Source organism: Chroicocephalus ridibundus, chromosome 2 (assembly GCF_963924245.1).
Source record: "Chroicocephalus ridibundus chromosome 2, bChrRid1.1, whole genome shotgun sequence".
In the NCBI taxonomy this organism is placed as follows: Eukaryota; Metazoa; Chordata; class Aves; order Charadriiformes; family Laridae; genus Chroicocephalus; species Chroicocephalus ridibundus.
In genome coordinates, this window is record NC_086285.1 from 71,802,817 (window position 1) to 71,818,642 (window position 15,826).

Genomic DNA, 15,826 nt, shown 5'->3' on the forward strand with positions numbered 1-15,826 from the left:
CCACGTGTTTTCCTTGCTTTGACATCAAAACTGTTATAGCAACCTGCTGCCGTTTCCCCTCCGCACCCCATTCGCTCTCACATCCTGGCTGCAATTTGCCATCTTTTCAGTATTAACCTTGTTTTGCTTGACTGAGCTGTAAACTCAGTATAGTAGAAAAGGTTAATTCATTTCAAAATGCTGTTTGCCCACAGTTCCGTATAACCTTGTCCCAGCAGAGGGGGCAGAAAAGTGATGGGGGAAAGTGAGTTGAATCTGACCCTGGAAATGGTTAGAATTAGGAAAAACAATGGTTCTGTACCCTAATAGCAAGTAACTCCCTCAAAACCAACATCATCTACCTTCCCGTGAACTTCCTCAGTTCCCCTTCCTCTGGTTGAAGTGACGTGTAGCCATTTATAGCTGTAAAGCTGTGTTTCCCTATACTGTGCTCGTCTATTTGGCTGTTTGCTGCTGGACTCATCTATATCTTCAGGTAATAAAGTCCATTGCGAAGAGTGTGTATTCTTGGACACATCGCAAAACGTTGCCAACCCTGAAGTTTGCCAATAGTGTTATCAGGACAAGAGTTCACCTATTTTAAGTGTTTTGTATTAGCATATATAGTTTTGCAGGCATATAATCAATATAGTAGGACAAAGCTCACAATGCAGCTAAACCAAAGACGTCAGCTTTGTGCCTTTAAATAGCTAACATAATAGAGGGAGTATGCCCACATCTAAGGATCTCTTTAAATTATGAAGTTCAGTACTTTGCCATGTGGAAAGTAAAAATACTCAACTGCAGTAGCGGCATCAAATGATTTCTAATTACCAAATGAGTTTTAAAGCCCAAAAGGGTCAGTATGAAAAACATTAAACTCTGTTTGCAGCTCTCCCCCAAACTCCTTATTTAAAACACAGCCCCTTTGTCCCCGGCACAGACCCCTCTCTGCTTTGCACAGCCTCCCCACCACAACCCACTCCCAGCCCCGAGGACCCACATCCTGTTTATGAACCCACAGGCCCTGCTCTCCATTTAACCCCCTCTCTGGTAATTGCCCTTCAGGCTCTGGGCTCAGGCCACGCTTGCAGAGCTTCATCCCTCGCTGGGTCCCACCAAGAGGGGGATGCCACTATATCACACTGTAAATGAGCAGCTGGTGAGGATACAGTCCACATCCATAGGATAAGCGTGAATTTAAAAAAAAAAAAAAAAAATCTCATTTGGACTAAATTAATGCTGTAGTAATGAATCTATAACACTTTGTACCTCGTTGAGTCACATGTCTGGGCAAAGCAGGAATAAAATCCTGAAAGGGAATTGCCTTGGTGTGCAGGCAATATTTCACAACCACATGAGTCATTACTCTCCAAGGAGAGCAAAAAAGTCATGGAAAAAGAAGGAAAAGCAGGCAGGCAGGTATGTAGGATCTGATTCTAGCCCCATTTACACTGACTTCAGCAGAGTTATTCCCCTGCAGAAAACATGAGGTTGTCAGTTCTAAGTCTTAAAGATGGTGGAGAATAAAAATGAGAGAGTAATATCTGAAGTTCTTCTAGTGTCAGTCACACAGCAAATATCTTTTCCACAAATAATTGAGATTTAGACCTCCTTACATTCTCAATAGCCATATTATAAGTCATATAGGAATTTTATGAGACCAAAGCTGTAATAACATGCTCTGGCTGAGCAGCAGAATGGCTACACAATCAATATGTTTTTGCACGCTCGCATTTTTGAGCGGATTAGTATTGCAGCACGGTCTAAATAACAGCATAAATTTAACAGTGTAGCAGCCTAAAAAACAGCGAAGCGTAATAGCAGGTGTATTTATTTGTGCTGTGATGTGTAACTGATACCACTGAAATCCTGCTGAGATTAGACTCTGTTTTAAAACAGAGTACAAAATACCTGGTGCTGGAGCTAAGATAATCAACTTAAAATCAAAAGGAGAAGACAACAGGTAGCACTGTAGACGTGTTGTGCAGAGGAAATACACGTGTGTCACACATTTGCAAAACCTACTTCCTCTATCAGGCAGCCCTTTATTAGAGACACTGTATTCAGACAAATAGAACAAACCCTAAAACATATAAATCCCTAACACTACAAATACATCTTTTCCCAAAGTTATGAAGTACTATAAAACCACATAAGTTTCTATTTTTTTCTTGCTTTTTCACATGATCATCATTGGATACTTAAAATTTATTAGTTCATAGATGAGTCAAACCTTGCAGTATACCAGGATTGGAGATGATACCTCTTCTAACTCTACGTGCTTTACCACAAGCGTGAAAAACAATTACTTAGGAATAGTCATTTCTATGAATTCTGAAAATATTTTAGTTATAATTGTTATCAAGTCGTTACAGAGAAGTCTGAAACATTTCCTTTAATCATTCAGTACATAGCTCCATAACTCCATACACTTGAAAACTATGATTTCTCTAGAAGTTTTCTTCTCACATGTGTCTATATGTACATACATACACATATATATGCACTATTAGAAAATGAGTGTCAAGAAAAGCAGGACTTTTACATTTCCGCATTTTCCCTATGTTTGCAATAGGAATCAAACTACTGTAGATACCATCTGTGCCATCTACAAAAATTGGACCATCTTGACTTCAAATCCTCTTGACAGACACAACAACCACTTAACGCTCTCCTTTTCAGCATTTTTCATTCTTACCAAAGACTACAAATATATTGTTAGGCCTTACATTCACTGTTCATGCAACAAACACCTCTCCCTCTTACACTGACTTGAAATTACTAAGTTTTGTGCCTGGTCCAAAAACTATGCTTGCACTGCTCAACTCCTCCTTCCCAGTTTTCACTCTGCTGTGCCCAGGAAAAATGAGTTTGCAGCTGTGGCATTGACTAGACCTAGTTATACACATAAACATTAAATATTTCTTATTTTTGTGCTCTTCCAGTTCAAAAAGTAGCCTAAACCATGCAACATACAAGCAAGCCTTACAGGGCCTGATTCTATTTGTGGAATGGTAAATCATCAGTAATTCCTCTGAACTCAACGAATCAAGACACACTTATTGCCACAACTAGAGTGCCATCAACTCACAATGGTGATAGGAGGAGTTCAGGGTATTAAACATTTTGAAGGACTATGAAACAGAAACCTTCCCAAAGTCTCGTAGTACCTCCTTACAACGCGCATTCTGGGAGCTCAGAAAGCAAAAAACCCCAAAACCCAACAGTTAACCATTTCAGAATATTTCTGAAATTTGTATTAGTTATTGAAGGTCCATTTCCTAATAGTTGGGAATAAAAATCTGTGTTGATAGCTAAAGTCACATAAGCCAAATTCTCCAGTGTAGCTACCGCAGAGTAGGTGGGCAACAAGTTGGTCAGGAAATTTGTTAGGGGAGGACTCACGGGTTGGAAATGTGGTGTGGTGGTGGAAATGCTGGGAGGGAGGGTAAGCACAACATAGCTAGAGAAATCTGCAGAGCTCTGAACCCTTGAAAGGAAGCCTACGGTGTACGCACACTGAAATAAGCGCATCTAGAGAAGAGCAAATGTGTGGCTGGGTCCCTGCAAGTACTCATTAGCAGGAGTATCTCAGAGGGAGTTGCAACTATATGACAAGAAAAGTGGGCTTCTGCTTGGGGAAAGTGTTCTGCAGACATGATTTTAGCATGAGAAAAAAAGAGGCTCCTCATTTCGCAGAATGCAAAAAATCTGTGACCACTGGCACCCCACCAATATTTTTGCTATAACAAGAACTGGAAAAAAACAACGGTAACTTGTCTTCTTATAATATTAACTAATGAAGTGATTTCATTTGCTATAAATGATAAAAAACCCAGATATTCCAAAGCATGAGATGCTTTGTATGAAGAGATGCTGTAATTTGACCTGTCAGGTGCCTGTTATACGAGTTCCTTATAGGGCTGATCCTGCAGCCTTGACTCACACGATCAAGGCAATAGAAAACAAAAGGCTACTCATTTGAATAGTGGCAGCAGCAGGCACCAAGTTTGGCAATTTTGCTTTATCCCTTTCTACAGCCTGGCCTTTTAAAATCAGCATGTAAATTTTATGTCCGTTATTTATCTTTAAAAAAGGAGGAAAAACAGAAAAGAAACCAAATCAAAATAAATGGACCGTATAACTAGGGCCACTGCTTCCATTTAGTGGGATGGGCAACAACAAGAATAAATAAGAATACAAAGACAGGATAAATCAACTATGCTACACATGTGGCAACACATTTTACTGTATTTGTTATCAAGATGACATGCAGTCTAGAACTTCATGGCAAACACACTGGCAAAAGCCATAAACCATGAGAATAACAAGGCTCGAAGGAACAAGGCTTACAAAGACAACCCCAAGGGTAACTTTCTTAGATACCAGTAAATAAATCCCTAAAGGCAAGGAACTGAAGTACAGCAACCCTAGCAACCACACTAGCACCCGAATTGAGGTCTGGAAGAGCAAAGATGTGCAGTTCCACACTGTCCAGTTGTGGGACACAGTCGCAACAGAGTCAAAACTTGTAGGCCTGTAAAATTCCACCACGGGGGTTGAGTTCAGAGTCTGGGGGCTTTCTCTTTGTACTTCCATGATTGTTATAACCAGGCAATTAGAAGAGGTGTGAGAAGGGCTAACCAGAGATGCCAACCTTTTGGGAGTCAGCAACAGTTCTGTTGGATTGTCTGGTAGGCACTTCTTTCCCTTTCCCCCACAAGCTAAATTCAGAAGGATGTTGTTGTCATCAGGAAGACTACTAACCTCATCATCTGGCAGGCACGTTTCAAACCTGCAAAATGGGCATACTATGACTCCTTGCGGGGAATCACCGAAGTCTATGATCTTGCAAAGGCATTTGGCACATACTCTGTGACAACACTCCAGCACTTTCGGTTTTCTCTGTCGCAGGTTATAGCGGTTGTAACAGATCTTGCACTCAAGCTCATCTGAGCTCTGAGTCTCCACAGACTCCTCTGGTAGTTGAGTGGTCATTTCTTCTGATGGTTTTTAGACTGGAGGAAAGAGGAGTCAAGTGACAAAGAGGTCACTCAGTCTTATTTTAGAAGTTTTTCCTGATGATCATATCAACCATCTCAAACAGGAAAAGAGGAGAGGATGTTGTCGAAAAGCATCAGTAGGCGTCATCCCTTTTCAGGTTCTGCTAGGGATTGTGCACTGCATGTCCTTTACTCTGAGCCAGGCATCCATCTGAAAAAGATGATGTGGAGTTTCTGTGGAAGAAAAGAAAAAGTTGTAGCAGGTGAAATATGCAAGTTCCACTTCTTACAAGCTTAGCTTCTTTGCTAAAAATACCTCTAAGGTAGTTTTTTTTCTGTGGCATATGGGGCCTGTATTGCAATCATGCTGATAAACCTTAGAATCATGCTGCATACATTTGTTTTAGACTTGTAACTTTGACTGGCTCAGCCCATGAAGTTCTCGGCAGAAGCTGCAATCTAATCACTGATCTGTGACCCTTTGTTTAAACCCTGGTTTCCTAAGGAAATGAGACCTGACCCCTGGAGCTTTTCGGCTTTCTCGGCAACTTGTGAACCTGCTGCCCCATTTCAAACAAATCGGCAGAGGAGCAACAGCACTGAAGATAATTAGGTTTCTTAAGAAGTAGTGAACACTGGGAGTTGGCTAGAAGAGGGGGAGAGGTATTTTTAATAACTGCCATTTATCCTGGAGGGCAATGGTCAGCCAGCACACACCCAGGTTCTGCTCTGAACAGGCTGAATGCTGCCGCTGCTCAGCCAGAGAGCAGGACAACACAGGAGGAAGCTGGTGATACTCTGGGGAAATAAACAGGTTTTTGGGGGTGGAGTGGGTATGGAAGAGGGCTGGTGCTATCGAATGTGAGGACATATGTAAAATTTGGAAAAGATCAGGCTTCATTAATTTTGCTGCTTGTGGAACAGCTCATTTCTCTGCCCCTTCACCTAGCTGCTGAACACAGATACTGAAAATGAGGGTTCTTTAAGCTTGCAACAAATGCCTCCGTTAATGCGTGGATGCTAGGGTGAAGGCTAACATGTCTCTCAAGGGCATTTTCCAGACGCACTGGCTTTCATGGCAGCGACAGCTGTTTCACACCTCAGCTAAGGAGAGACCCGTGGCGTGACTGCGCTACTGCACTCCCACTCTCTGCAGCCTTTTTGCCACCAGACCCATCAGCCTCCCTTAAAAACATGTTTTGTCATATTTTGTAAGCATGCATTTTCACTACTTCAGGAAACAGTCTGTGTATTACAAACAAAACATTAACCAGGACTATGTACTCTGGGGAGCAATAACTACCAGCACTTACAAAACAGCTTTATCTGCCAGAGGATATAAACTTCTCCCAAATTCAGGCATATGCTTGCTCATAAAAACGCATATGGTGTTGCATTTTGCAGGTTTTCAAACTTAGTCCTTCACTGCTAGAGTAGCAAGGAGCTTGCCATGGGGGTCAGCAATGTGTCCAGCTGCCTCCTGCAGTATCAATAAATGGCAGGCACATGGAATATGAAAAAAGTGGCCTATTTCAATAAACTTATGTCTTGACTATTAGTTTTGTGAAATGTTTGATTCCTTTCCCTTAGAAGTTTTTACTTGCTGCTAGCATTCAGATTTTTGTCCTTTTCTTGACAACAAGGCAGAAAGTTCTGTCTTTTAAGCAATGTGTTCCTTCTGTCAATATATTTTACCTGCCAACCACCAGGTACAATAAAGTCTCTTTCACGGGCCTCTTGTTCCTACTGTGCTTCAGGTATTTTCCATTCTCTCTCTTAACATTCTGCACAGCATAGCTTCTCTTAGTAACATAATTTCTAAAACTCACCTCCTGGACATTTAAAACAAAGACGATACACTTCAGACAATGCAGTAATGAAAAAAAGACGACAACACAGTGAAGAAAAAACATATTTCTGTAAGTATTTATAACAGACATGGCTCCCTCCCTGTTCAATTTTCTTAACTTCTTTTTCCTGCCTCTTCCAACCTGTTTCTTTAGTGCTTTAAAAGTTTTCATCTCTGCCTCACAGTTGTTTTTATTATTTGCACTGTGATTATATTTGTGGTGTGTTCCATTAGGCAAGGCAAACACGAGAAGGTTGATCCATAATTTTCAGAGTGTACAAGCTAAACACCTTATAGGAGACAAAAAGTACATTTTTTACAGATCTTATAACCTATCCTTTATCCTTTGTTACACTGTGTGCTTCCTTATTCGTTTCTACTACTCTTTTTATTTCATTCCAAATAGCATCTTCCAGATGACTTTTAGGCATATATAAATGTCAAGAGATGCTAACTTTCCAAAGGATGAAGAAACCATAAAGCAGACCTAAAAAAGTGAAATGCCAGCTTACAGGAAGGCAAAGCACTGCTGAAAAGTTAAGCAGCTAAACAAAACAAGCAACGGTTTTGAACTTTCACATCTTGAGTCTCATTCATCTTCTGTACCTGAGGTGAATTAGGATTACTAACGTGTTCATGCTTCACAGCTGAGGCTGGCAAATGTCCTATGACATAAAACTAAATTTCTGATTAACCAAAAATCTTACAGAAAATGTGTCTGCTTCTCATGGAAAATTGTGACCTTTCTGTGAAAACTCCCAACTAGAAAATCTTTGTATTTTAGTGTTTACCTTTCTAATGAATATTTCCATGTCTTCCCAAAAAGCAGACCACTTTCCAACCAATTCTACTTAGACATGGATCACTTCTGCCTGAATCTGTTTTAAAACTGAAAGTATTCTCCTGATTCTACCCCCGTTAAGTGGCCAGATTTAGCATTAATACAAGCAGTAACAAGTCCCTGGGACTAGCAATGTCCCAATTGCTAAATTGGGACCATTAGCTTAATTTCCAGAACACAACGATCCTCTTATTGTAGTTTCTGTCCTGAGCTATTCTACAAATTATTTTCAAACTTTTTTTTTAATGTACTGTACAAGAAAGAGCTACTTTCATCATCTTTCTCTCTTCACAGAGTCTCTTCAAAAACATATCCATCAGTAATAAAACATCGTTGACTCTTTTTTCTTTGGCTAAGTTTAGATGTTGAATTTCTCCTTATGTGTTCTAGTGTGATTACTGCTTACTACTGTTCTTCATTTATACATCTTTTCCTTTGAAAATTAAAATTTAATCACTAATTCCTATTAATGCTATTCATACATATTTTACCTTCTCAGCTCTATAGTGATTTTAGATGCTTCCTCTGTCTTTTTTGCTTTCTTGATTTTTTAGGGAATTTTCTGCTTTTCCTTCTCAGTTCCCACTTTCCCGCTTACTTTTTCTCTGCTGAGAACTGACACCTTTTTAAGCTTAATTAATGCTGCCCTGCTATATACACCATATATATAGTAAAAAGCTCTCCGATCAGAGACTTAGTAAAAATATAAGAAAACTGAGGATTTAAAAGAATTTTTACTTCAAATTAGCCCTATTTCTTTAGAAAATGAGACATTTCTTGAGAAATATGGCCAACTATTTCTTCAAGCTACTTCTACTCTATGTCAGAGATTTTCTAGCTTGTCTTTTCCGTGTCTCCCAGGTGCATATTTACTGGAAGCAGGCAGAATATGGAATTAAAGTAGGGAACAGATTAACTACTGCCTCTCTGAATCCTGGTCCCCCACCAAAAATGTGGCAATTCACATACTTCTGCTTTCTTTGTGTTGGAAGCAAAAGAAGCTACAATATTACACAGAATAAAAGAGATTGTGTCTGTGTGTTTGCGTTTTGTCCTCCTCTCCTCTCTGAGCTACTTTTTTATGATGCCACGAGAAGGTATGTCCCTATTACACACTCCAATATTCCATTACTGTTTGGTCTTTTTTAAATATGGGGCTGCAATCTGCATGTTCTTTCTGACCTTCACATCAGAGGGCAGTCAAGTAAAAATTCCTGAGTGCAAATCCTATGATAAGCGTAACCTCCTTCACTTAAAGTACAAAATTGCTACTGACTTCACATCAAAGTGAGGTCAGGCTCCCTGCCTATTTTTAAAGTACTGTGTTTATTTTTATTAATTCTGATATTTTTCATGACTTCAAACTACTCCTTACGTCCGGTTTTCCACTTGAGCTTATTTATTTTTAGATAGAGGTGTCCCACCTGCTTGTTTGATACCAACAGACACAAGTTGCAACTAGGGAAATTTCAATTAGGTATTAGGGAAAAAAAAAACAAACCACAAGTTGTTCAAACACTGGAACAGGTGCCAAGAGAGGTGGAAATGAAATCTCCAACCTTACAGATATTGAAAACTTGACTGGATACAACCCTGGTCAAGCTGCTCTACCTTGGAATTTGGCTGTACTTTGAGCAGAGGACTGGACTCTTTCTGGAGATTCCTTCCCACTCAAATTATTCTATGACTCTGTTTTGGTATCCTCAACTCACTTTATGCAGTCTATTTGAGAAGCTTTGTCTGTTACTGAATAAGGAATCAGGCTTACAGTTGCTATGTAGCTAAACATCTCTCCTAGATGATAATTCTTTCATTTAATATATTAATTCCTTTTTACAAGAAAGCCTAGACACTTTCTGCTATTCTGTCTCCCACAGAACCTATCTGATGGGATCAACACAATCCAATTGCAGAACCTTCCATTCCTGTGGCTATTATGTAGCTCATAGTGGCTTTCCAAACAAAATATAAACTACTAGACACGTACAATGATAACAGCATCCATTGCAGTTTATCCAGGAACAAGCACATTTGTTATACTATGACAAGCCCTTGTCTTTTGTAAGAGTTCTGTCTAAGCGCTGCCGGAGTGAATCCATCATTCCTGTTCACTTCATGTTCTGCTGCTGCTGGAGCTCTGACTCCTTCTCTTCCCCTTTCTGGTGCTACCTACCCTGTCCCTTGCAGTCTCCTGTACCTGACCCTTTTACTAGAAAGGGAAAAGAGCTGAAGATGGAGAGGCAACCTGGCTGGATGGCAGAAGATCGCCAGCAGTCCCCACAGTGCTCCAGCTGACTGCTGGAGGGCAGTCCCAGAAGCAAGGGAGACTGTCCTCCCTTGAGAGCAAGAGGAGGCCACCCACAGAACAGGACTGAATAAACAGCAAGCCTTTGGATGCGACCCCAGGCATGGGCAGAGCGCGATGGACTGCTCCAGCCCGAACAAGCCACTGTCCATCGATCAATTTGCTACTAACCACTGCTGTGTTGCCGACTGCAGATTGCAGGCTTTCATCCCCAGCGTGAAAAGAAAGGTGAATGGGTTGCACAACATGCTATGGCCCTTCTTTGCACTCATCGATCAAACACTGCCTAGACATCGTGTTCTTATGAGAGGCCAGAAGCAATCAGTTGTAGATGAAACTCTCAATATTGGAGCTCAGTCATGCTGACAGGGCAAAGTAGATGGGAAATTTGTGCTTCCCTTCCCTAATGAGAGATCAGCCTTGTCCAGTTTATCAAACCAACCTTTTATCATTCATCTCACACTTCTTTTTTCTGTGAAGGGAATTTGCCAATATTTCACATATAACCTAAAATGAATACATGAGGTCAGTAATTAACTTCCATAAGGTATCAACCATGGAGCTACCCAACGTGTGATATTTTTGAAGGTTTTTAAAGTTTCCTCTAAATGCAAGCCAAGTGTATTTAGGGAGTAAGACAAGGAAAAAATATGTAGAGATAAATGAATACAGAGAAACTTACTTTCCAAGATAAAGAACTTCTTGCAAAGGTTCACTTGCAGGGAACACAAGAAATGCCTATTCTTCACACGGGCAAGAACTGGTGGAAAGGAGGGAAAGAAAATTAGTAGAGCAGGAATACAGCTGGGAGACGAATCCAGTCTGTTTTCTCTGAAAGAGAGGAAGTTGTCCAACTTCTCTAGTTTGGATGGAAATACCCATATGTTAAGATTTCTATTTAGAGAAATATATTGGGTAAATCTCATTTACTAAAATTATTTCTGTAAAATAATCCAGAGTCGTCTTTACAGATCTGTTGTTGATTTTAAGCCTCTTTCAATATTATGCACTAAACACTCTGAAGTGCTATCTGTTCTAGAAACCACATATTCACAAATGTTAGCAATTCACTCCAAACCCCAAAAGCAAAGCAACTAAAGAGATAAACTGGGCTTGAAAGAAGAGTTTTTAAAAACATATTGAAATACTTTCCTTCACAAATCTCATAGAAGCTCTTTGATCACTTCTAATTTTCCAAACTAACTGCAGTCTCTTCTCCAGCACAGACCAGAAAGCAACATCTCTGGTGGACCACTGCATTCACATTGGAGCAGCTTTGCTGCATTCTGACTCAGCAGGAAATGACCATCGCACTGGATTTTTCCAGCTTTTGCTGAACACAATGCAAAAAAAACCAAACCCCTAAACCACTTTACTAATCTGACATTTGAATAGACTACGTTCAAAGTGCCAGCAGCTATCACATGCTCAACCTGTTTCATGCCACATTTCTGCTAACATTGGATGGGTTTTAACAATGGACATTTCCCTGTCAACTCTAATCAATGCGAGACTTTGCGCAAGAGTTACAGAATGTGGCGTACTGATCCGTGCTTGGTTTATGGTCAGCTGTATAAACTGCTATGAAAACTGCCTCAATTCTTTTCACAAAAACTTAGTCTTCAATGGGATAGGGAATGAGGTTATTTCTCAAATAACTATACATGAAAGAGAAACTCTGTAATATGTACAGCAAATATGTGTGTACTATTGACTGCTTCACCAGAGACTAATATCAAATACAAGTATTTTTATCGGAAGTTATTGTTACAAAATTTAGAGTCCTTGCCTGATCTCTCTCAATCCTCTACAACAATATCACAAAAATACAAAATACAGAAAATCATAGCTTTTTGTATTCAAAGCAGAGTTCATGGGTCTCTGATCATTTAGTATGAGAAATCATGTAATATTAATGTGCCATCTTATATTAAAAAAAAAAAACAAACCAAAAAACAACCAACAAACCCAACAGTTAATGTTGGGGTTTTTTTATTATTTTCTACGCTGGTAAGTAAGCAGGTATATTTTCATCTAACACAGGGTTCACTTTATTCAATATTGTGGCAGTGATTCTTGGGGTCCTTTCTACGTCCTTTGCACGTGCATATTCAATATCACCAGACTCCACTTCCCCTTAACAATATCATTTGCAATACTTTTTTTTATTCCAGTAGCTCACATTATGTGTCAGGTAGTAGTGGAAAATGGTATGAATAAACAGTGAACACCTTATTAAAACCCCAGTATCCTCAATGATTTGCTTTCTAGCTAGAGGCTACTACAGTATTGATATGAATCTTAAAACTGACTGTGATGCAAAAAAGAACGTTTTGCTAGTTAGGCGTGTAGACACAAGCAAAATCCCTTCCAATATTTTTTAAGAAGGATTTTTTCCTCATATATAATTCACGAGTTATTTATATAGCAATATGCTGAATGACTGCTTAATGTGACATACGGTTGTGGGTTGCTTTGTAGCTGTTTCGAGAATAAAACTAATAAAGGACAAAGGATCAGATCTCTTAATAGCTGTCTTGATTTAAACAGACTATTAATTACACTAAATCAATAAGTAAAAAGAGGTAGCTTGAAATTTGTATCTAAAATGGTAACATTTAATTTTGGAAGTACACAAGTTAAACAGAATTTGTTCGTTTTAAAATGATTTTTGTTTCACAACCTGCTTACTTGGCCTGTTTTCGCGTTTTGTCTTGTACTGTTTTCCACTGCCAATGGCTTTTCCTTTATGACTCTGAAACCAAGAAATGATCTACTCCAGTAAGAATATATTTCACGATAGAACTCATGACCTTACTATTACTTTAGGGAAAGGTTAGACATTCTCCTCTTTGGCAGCAGGGGTGCCTTTTGGCAGCTTTCTCAGATAAGACAGAGTTATGTTTCTCTGCTTTAACGTTTGTGTCCTTTAGAAGCTCTTCTGAGAACTGAACAGACTGCAGGACACTGATTCTAGAATATGACTTGAAAAGATACAAAAATGATAAATAAATAAAAAACTTCACAGTATTTCTTAATATAGGCATAAATGTTTAATCATGTGACCTACAGATATGTTTAGCATTTATCTTTAAATTAGGCATTATTAAAAGCCAATATGATTTTGTGTTAGGTTTCCGAATACATGAAGATAACACCATAGAAGTTTACCTCCTTGTTTTGTTCGCAATTGTATGTTTCAATGCAGGTAATTAAAATAAGTCCAGAAATACTTTTTTAATAAAAATTACTGTCATACTTGGAAGATATTAAGTGATATACATAAAATTTAAGATCCCCAAAATATGACAGAATTCGTTTTCTTTGGACATATTTTCTATATTATATAATTTTGGAGGGATCAGGTGGGACAAAATTACAGAAAATTAATGGTGATTACATCATTCAGTGAGAAATTCCTCTTCACACAGGGGAATCATTTTAATGCATAATAATAAGTTCCAATTAACCTTCAAAATAAGATTTAAATAGAAAGTAAGCGTTGCATTAGCTTTGTCCTAATAGAGCTGAAAATAATCCCAGAATAGACTAGAAATGAAGCTGTACTTCCTGCCTTTTCTATTGTCATTAAGAGCAATCTGTCTAATACTGAAGTATGTTTAACTTGGTTCATTCTGCTTCAGATGTTTTTGAGAATATGACTATGTATAAAGACTTTACTATATTGTCTATTTTATCTCAATAGGTTAGCGCAAACGGAAAATAAAAAGGGTGGAGCATTATACAGGGCAGTACTGAAACTGAAGTTTATGTATTGTTTACATCTATTTGGTAACAAGGTTTTCTGCTTTAAGTACTGCTCAGAATTTGTGTGTTATCCCATACGGAAAGGAAAACAGTAAAGAACAACTACAGTTACTTCAGTCACAGAATGTTTGAAAACCATATATCAAAATAATCCAAATCCAATACAGATTTCCACAAGTTTTCCAGACCTGGTCTTCCACCAGCATATCCTTTTTGAAAAGCTGTCAACCAAAATCTAATCTAGCTGATGTTGCGGATACTCCCAATAGCTTGAAAAGGGAGGGCTCTTAGGAAACAATACTTTACCCTGGATATACTAACCTGTAATTTTAGTATTTAGTTCACTTAAAGCACGCATCTAAAAATAGTTACTGCTGGGATCCAACTTATTTTTATTTGGCAATAAAGCAATAGTTGGCATATACTCCCTCCTCACTTGACATTATTATGTATGACTAGAATTGCAATGATGCAACTAAGAAAATTTTTGTTTAAAAATCTTATTGATGTATTTTAAAAGGAGTAAACACAAAAAAACCCCAGATGTTATGAAAAATATAATATTAGCTTTACCACATGTCAAGATCTACTAAGTTGTATGTCTTCAACTGCATTCCTGGAACTGAATGATCCCAACAGACAAGTGTCAATGAGGAGACATTAGCTTTGACTGCAACATGTATTGCCCTCTTACAAAATATTTGCATGAAAAGGTCCATTTGGCCTGATTTATACACAAGGGAAATAATTTTAGAACTGTACCAAATTTGTTTTTAACTGCATTTTTTTCCCCCAAGCACTTGTTAGTATTACCCTGCACCAAACAGCCTCATTTTTAGCTAACTTTCATAAGTACTTTTCTTTGGCAATGAAAGTTCCCTCAAATAACAACAAAGAAAAACTTCTTGTTAGGCTTTTATACTAACTATAAGCAAATTACAAACTATCACCTCTACGGTCTTAAGAAAAAACAGATGAACATTATCTGTTAGTAGTTAATGTTTTCTTTTTTTTTTTTTTTTTTTTTTTTTTTTTTATTTGAGTGCTTCTGCTGAAAATGAAGCAGCACCATAACTCCAGAAGAAGCATCACAGCAACTCTACTTCTGTCTAGCAGGGCTTCACAGTTGCACAGCTGCTGCACACAAATAAACTACAAAGAACAGAGTTGCACAGCTGCTGCACACAAATAAACTACAAAGAACAGTTACTGCATGCACACCCATCATTCTAGATGCAGGTACATGAAATAAAATTGCATATATTTAAAAAACAAATGAAAGGAGTTAAAATAATTTGTATCAAATTATACGTGCAGCTTTTATTCTAAGCCATTAAGGAATACAGGAATCCTCTTAAACAAGAGCAGCTTTACGTATTAGGCTGGAGGTATCTTTGTAACTACCATGAATGATCTGGGACTGTCAGAGCTCCATGAAGTGCTACGCCACTAGTCTCAGAATCGCTGGAGTGTTCTGCTGGCTTATAAAGGACTTCAGGGAGATTGATATGAATTGCTCTGCTTTTAGGATGTTATTTAGCAATGGAATGTAATATTTTTTTATCCATTGTGAACTGTCAGTGAAACAGTTTTAGCGCTACTGGATGGAGTGTTTCAAGTGAAGGACAGAATTCTCATGGGCTGAGAGGCTCTATATACAGAAGACTACACTCTGCAAGGAACCAGTCTGGAACAATTGCTTTCCCAAGACACATCCTTTCCATTGGCAGTCTCAACGTCTCCTTGAGACTTAGCTTTGAAGAGCTAGCCCTCGCCAGACCTCAGGCTTTGGGTCAAATTTTCCTCAGTAGTCAAAAGAAAAAATTGCCTCTATTTACTACATATATGTCATCCCATCCTACATCAATCCTAAAGGACACAGGAATCTGATGACAATAAGCTGAAACAGGATATCCTCTGGGTATTTCTGAAGGCACCATGGTCATCAGGGGTTGCCCTGAGACTAGTGCTACTTCTGCGAGCATGTTCAGGCCTGGGATGCCCTTCAGACTGGATAAGAGGAGCAGAAACAAGCAGACAATTTATGCATAGCACGTACCAAAATTCAGTTAAGTATA

The 15,826-nt window shown here is 38.7% G+C and overlaps 1 protein-coding gene across 3 annotated transcripts in view; it reads right to left on the bottom strand.

The window, feature by feature from the left end:
- Positions 1-932: 932 nt before the first annotated feature.
- RNF182 (ring finger protein 182) overlaps positions 933-15,826 on the bottom strand; it is a 32,728-nt gene continuing 17,834 nt past the window's right edge. For 2 of the 3 annotated variants that reach the window (XM_063325844.1, XM_063325846.1), the window contains 2 exons: positions 10,663-10,740; positions 933-5,219 (listed from right to left, as the gene is read on the bottom strand). In XM_063325844.1, coding sequence (XP_063181914.1) covers positions 4,243-4,980 — 738 coding nt within the window. In that variant the 5' untranslated portion in view covers positions 4,981-5,219; positions 10,663-10,740 and the 3' untranslated portion in view covers positions 933-4,242. The remainder of the gene's footprint in view (positions 5,220-10,662; positions 10,741-15,826) is intronic. The other variant, XM_063325845.1, reaches the window with a different exon arrangement.